At 25.7% G+C, this 5,279-nt stretch overlaps 1 protein-coding gene across 1 annotated transcript in view; it reads left to right on the top strand.

The window, feature by feature from the left end:
- LOC102677520 (protein rhomboid-like) overlaps positions 1–1,403 on the top strand; it is a 4,003-nt gene extending 2,600 nt beyond the window's left edge. The window contains exon 2 of the mRNA XM_006615733.2: positions 978–1,403. Within this exon, the coding sequence (XP_006615796.2) occupies positions 978–1,219 (242 nt within the window). The 3' untranslated portion in view covers positions 1,220–1,403. The remainder of the gene's footprint in view (positions 1–977) is intronic.
- The last annotated feature ends 3,876 nt before the right edge of the window (positions 1,404–5,279 follow it).

Here is a 5,279-nt window from a genome sequence, read left to right as displayed (position 1 = left end):
TATATATAATTTTATTATTTTTATTTTTTATTATAATTTTATTATTATAATTGTTTTTTTGCCTATTTTATTGCCAGAATAATGTTATTTGAATTATTATTATGGGACATTTATTAATGGCATATGTATTTATGTATATATTAATATGTATTTTATTATTTCATTCATGATATTTTTTTATTTCAATTTTTTGTATAAAATAAAAATAAGTTATCATTTTTTATACATTATTGAAATACAATATAATTTTTATTTAATTATAATTATTAAAAAACAAGATTGCAAGAATAGACAGAATTTTTATTTATCTAATATATCTAATATATATTATAAAACAAATTAATATATAATTTATTATACACTAGTATTTATTATAATTTAATATACATATATTATGTACAATTATATTATATGAAATTCATTGTATATTAGCAATGTCTTTCTTTAATATTCAACATTAATAATCAACGCTAGAATATATAAGATATTGACTCGTAAAATTTATATATTAAAATATATTAAAACTCCAAAGAAATTATATATGTATTGCTAATTAACGATTAGCAATTCTCAACTTTTATGCATATTGTTGAATCTAAAATTCAAAAATTTTAGTATCGTTGAACCATTTCTTTATGCAGAAATTTATTAAAATATAACTATAAGATATAATATTTCTTATTTCTAACAATCCTATTGCATATCTTAAAAATGTGTTATACATTTAATTAAGAAAAAAAATTATTGAAAATTGAAATAAATTAATTCGTTTATTATGCAATTTATTATATATATATGTTACTATTTTTCACATATCAAATAATTAATAACACTATAATTTAATATACATATATTATAAATGTTATATAATTTAAATAATGATATATTCAATTATAACTTAAGAATAACTTAAAAATATATCATATATCATAACATTTAATAAACAAATTTAATAAAAAAATGATTTCTATTTTTAGCAAGTGCCGACGTGGGATTCGCGATTTATGATAGATATGCGGCTGAGCAAATGGGTCCCCCTGTTTCATATGTGGCACATCTGACTGGTGCATTAGCAGGTCTCACAATCGGCTTGCTGGTGCTGAAAAATTTCGAACAACGTCTCCACGAGCAACTTCTTTGGTGGGTGGCGCTTGGTGTCTACGCAGCCTGCACAATCTTTGCAATTATGTACAATCTCATGCATCCAGACTATCCATGACGCGAGATCAGCTTCGCGTATGGACAACCGCGAAATTCGTAACGCGAAGCTGACTAATATCGAATTCTAATAAAGAAGAAATTAAAGAAAAAAAAAAAAAAGAAAACAGAGGACTAGACAGAAAATGAATAATTGAAGAATAATTGAAGAAATAATCGAAATAAATATCAGCGAAGATTCATAGGAATAAATTTTAAATTATTAAAGAGGTCTTGAAAAAAAAAAAAAAGAAGAGTGAAAAAAATCTCGGTTCTGTAATGGTGAAATAAAAAGAGACGATGAAAAAACATTTTTGTCGTGGTGTGTAAGATGAATTGAAATAATTTATGAATCGAAGTGAACTAAAAATAAACGGAAAAATTTGTTTTTGTGAGTTTGAAACGTGAAAGAGAACAATTATTATTGTTCTCAGAAGATTTAAAAAGAGTTTAGAAAATAGATAAGTGATTAGGTTAAATGAAAAAAAATATGTTAGTGAGATATGATGTCGAAAGATTTTTCAAATAAACTGTATAATAAAGTGAATGTATGGAGAACGCAACAAAGATTAAAAAGAAAAAGTTTTTCATAAGGAATACAGTAATACAGAAACAAAGAGAAAATAATTTTCTAATTACTGGCGTACATATAAAATTTTTAAAACTAATATTAAAATTCAAAGAAAGTCGAGGAATTAATATTTTAGCTACTTTGATCATATTTAATTATCAGTACAAACTGAAAGAATAAAAGAAAGACAAATGTTCCAAGAACCATGACACGTAATACTCTTTCAGTCATAGAAAAATAAACTTGTTGAATATAATAATTGTAATTACTATGAGAGGAGAAACAAACAAGAAGCGAAGAAAAAGAGCAGAAAAAAAGAGCAAAAACAATCCCAGATGATCCTTCGTAAACATATAAAATTAACTCCAAAGAATTAAAAAAATGTTTAAAAAAACACGACAAAGAAAAATTAATTAAAATTAATTAAAATTATTCGTTAATTCCATGTATCATATAATTTTTACGCATTTTCTAAAAAAAATTTCAAAATAAAAGCAAGCAAATCAATTAAAAAAGAGGACAAAAATAAAATATTAATCGATTGTTGATCCTTTCCCCTCGAACGCTATCATTTTTTTATTTTCTCAATAAAAAACCAAAGATTCGAAATACCTCTGTTCCATTTTCGGAACTCATATGTCATTTAAGTATTTAAGCGATAACCACGAAACGCGCATTCCGTCGGATAATATAAAAAAATGAAAAAGAGCGGAAAAAGAAAGAAACAAGAACGAGAAAAATCTATCCATTTAGGGGAAGGGGATTGCAAGCATAAGAGACGAGAGATTCTTCAGCTTATTTTCTCGCGTATCGACTTTTTCAAGGCGCGAAAAAACCAAAGAATCCTAAACCAAGTATTTCCTTTGTCCTTTTCAATTTCATCTTTTAAACGAATGACAGACGAAAAACAACGCAGATGTTGAATGAGGCAAAAGATGTGTGTTCCAGGAATCTCTCATGATGTCAGAGAAACAAGATATTTAGATACAAAAATATAAAAAATTGAGAGGAGAATTTACGGAAATAATCATTCATGGTCATGAGATAATTCGAAAACAACAGAAAAATGGTCTTTTGTCATTATAGAAGGATCGATCGTAATTGGAAAAGATTGTTAGAAACAAAATATCATGTAAAATAGAGGAAATGAAAAATTAAAGAATTGAACATCTTCTGGTAATAATTTTCTTATAATAATAATAAGTTATTTATATCAAATATTTGTATCAAATTATATTTGTTTGAGAAATGCTCATAAAAAATCATAAATTCGTTAATAATGATATCTGCTACGAAAAGCATTATTGTGTTCATTCATTGATAAGAGAATAATCGAAGAACATAGCAATCAGAAAAGATAAAAATATTGTTATAAAAATTAATGATGAAATTTTTGATAAAATGATCAACGATTTATAAAAATATACAATGATAAATGAGGCAATAATAAAATGACATCTAGGAAGAAAATTAAAACATAAATAATTATAACTATGAAAAAACATTTAAAAAACCATCGCGCTGCCTTCGTTTATCTTCAGGGTATATACTGTGTAACTATCACATTATGTATAAAAATATTGTATTCGTTGGACAAGATGCTTTTTTTAATAATAGAAACTGCTCGATCGCTATGCTTCTTCAATCGATCGTGAATCGTTCATTATTATCACCGGCGAGGTGCAATCAATGCTTATCTCCTCTACCGCGTGGCCGAACGAGCAATCGATCCACACTCTAATCTGTATACCATTGTAAATAATTCTGTACATATATGGAGATAACGGGAATTACATGTACCGTTTTGTATGTGTGAGTGTGTATATGTATGCGTGTGCAAAAATGAAGTGAGAATAATATTAAGCGTGTTGGACCGAAGAAAATCTCGGTCGACTGTGCGGTCTAGTCTGATAATCGCGAGATTGCGTAGTTGTTCGTATTAAAACTAAAAAAAAAAAAAAACAAAAGAAGAACAAATGTATTTTGAATTTGGTTTTACAAATTAGAATGATTTTCTTCATAAAACTTCTTCATGAGTTGAAAGTATTTAAGAGCAATATTCTCGCGAATCTCTTTCGAGATTTTTACTTTCAAATAAATTCATCTCTTAATATTTACTCGAGAAAAAACGAAACGACAAAGAAGAAATTTTTGCGACTTTTGAAGTGACTTTTTCGATCACTTTTTTCATGTTCGTTAAGAATATAACTTAGTATGACAATCTTGAAAAAATACATCACATTAAAATAAATAAATCACGGCAAAATTTTGTTTAAAAAAAACATTATCTTGTTCGAAAAACTATCAAATAACGAACATGAAAAAATTCACATAAATAATTCTTCGTTCAAACGAAAAGACGAGATAAATGTTCATCATTTCGATTTTTATGAGTTCTCCTCAAAACGGATGTGTTTATTCTATGAAGATCCATTTGTAATTAAATTGCGAATAGTTGTAGATTGCATTTTGATTTACAAGTTGTATCGTGAATTTTTGTTAAACGGAGACACGTATTCTCCAAGTTTTCTCGTAATTTATTTGCTTATTCTCGTTTTTTGTCTCGCGAGTATTATCATAATGATTATAAAATTATATTTATATTAATATTTTTTCATCGATGAAAATGTATCGCATAATTTCAGTCGCGATTTCAATCTCCTTGAGTCCATTTAATATTCGTTAATCTTTCTTTGTCTTCTTTTTCTCTTTTTTTCTTCTTTCAATCGTCCTTTCTACATACAATTTTTTTTTATTCCACAATTTATTTTCTTCTCATATCAAATTATATTTCGTGAGAATTTTCAAACAAAATAATACACAATCAAGAATCATTCTCAATGACATTGTTTTGTTGGATTCGTCAAAAGTAATTATTTGTGCAAGTTTTACGAGAAAAAAAGAGCGAAAGAAAGAAAAAGAGAGGAGCAAATTTATACCAAAAAGTCGTTGGCAAAAAGACGAACGAAATCGAGGTGATTAACGATGCTAGTCAATTAGTAGCAACATCAAGTAAGATATTGTTTTTTTTGAACAACATTCTTTTCGTCTTGAAAGAAGTAAGGAGTAACTCATAAATTTGCACATGGTAATTCATTGAGATTTCTGATATATTTCTTATGATCATTTATGCTTATAAATCACTTCAAAATTCAATTAATTAACAAAATTAACAAAATAATGACTGTTACTAAGAAGATCTGATAATCAAATATTAATCTTCACAATAATAACAATTAAATTTCAATCATTTATAAGTAATTTTTGTAATTTTTTTGATTAAGAAATAGATGGCATAATTTTTAAAAGATAAAATTAATTCATAGAAACTCTTGTTTCATTCTGAAAAATAGTCACTATTATAATTAATATTCTAATATATTTTCTGGAACGATTTAACAATGTAATTATTATTGTTAAAATTATAATTATTAATAATATCTATTCATTATAATGATCGTCTAATAATCAAATTTCAACTATATTTTATTTATTGGAAATTTTATTTTTT

Source organism: Apis dorsata, unplaced genomic scaffold, assembly GCF_000469605.1.
Source record: "Apis dorsata unplaced genomic scaffold, Apis dorsata 1.3 scaffold_232, whole genome shotgun sequence".
NCBI lineage: Eukaryota > Metazoa > Arthropoda > Insecta > Hymenoptera > Apidae > Apis > Apis dorsata.
This window is presented reverse-complemented; position numbering and strand designations above follow the sequence as displayed.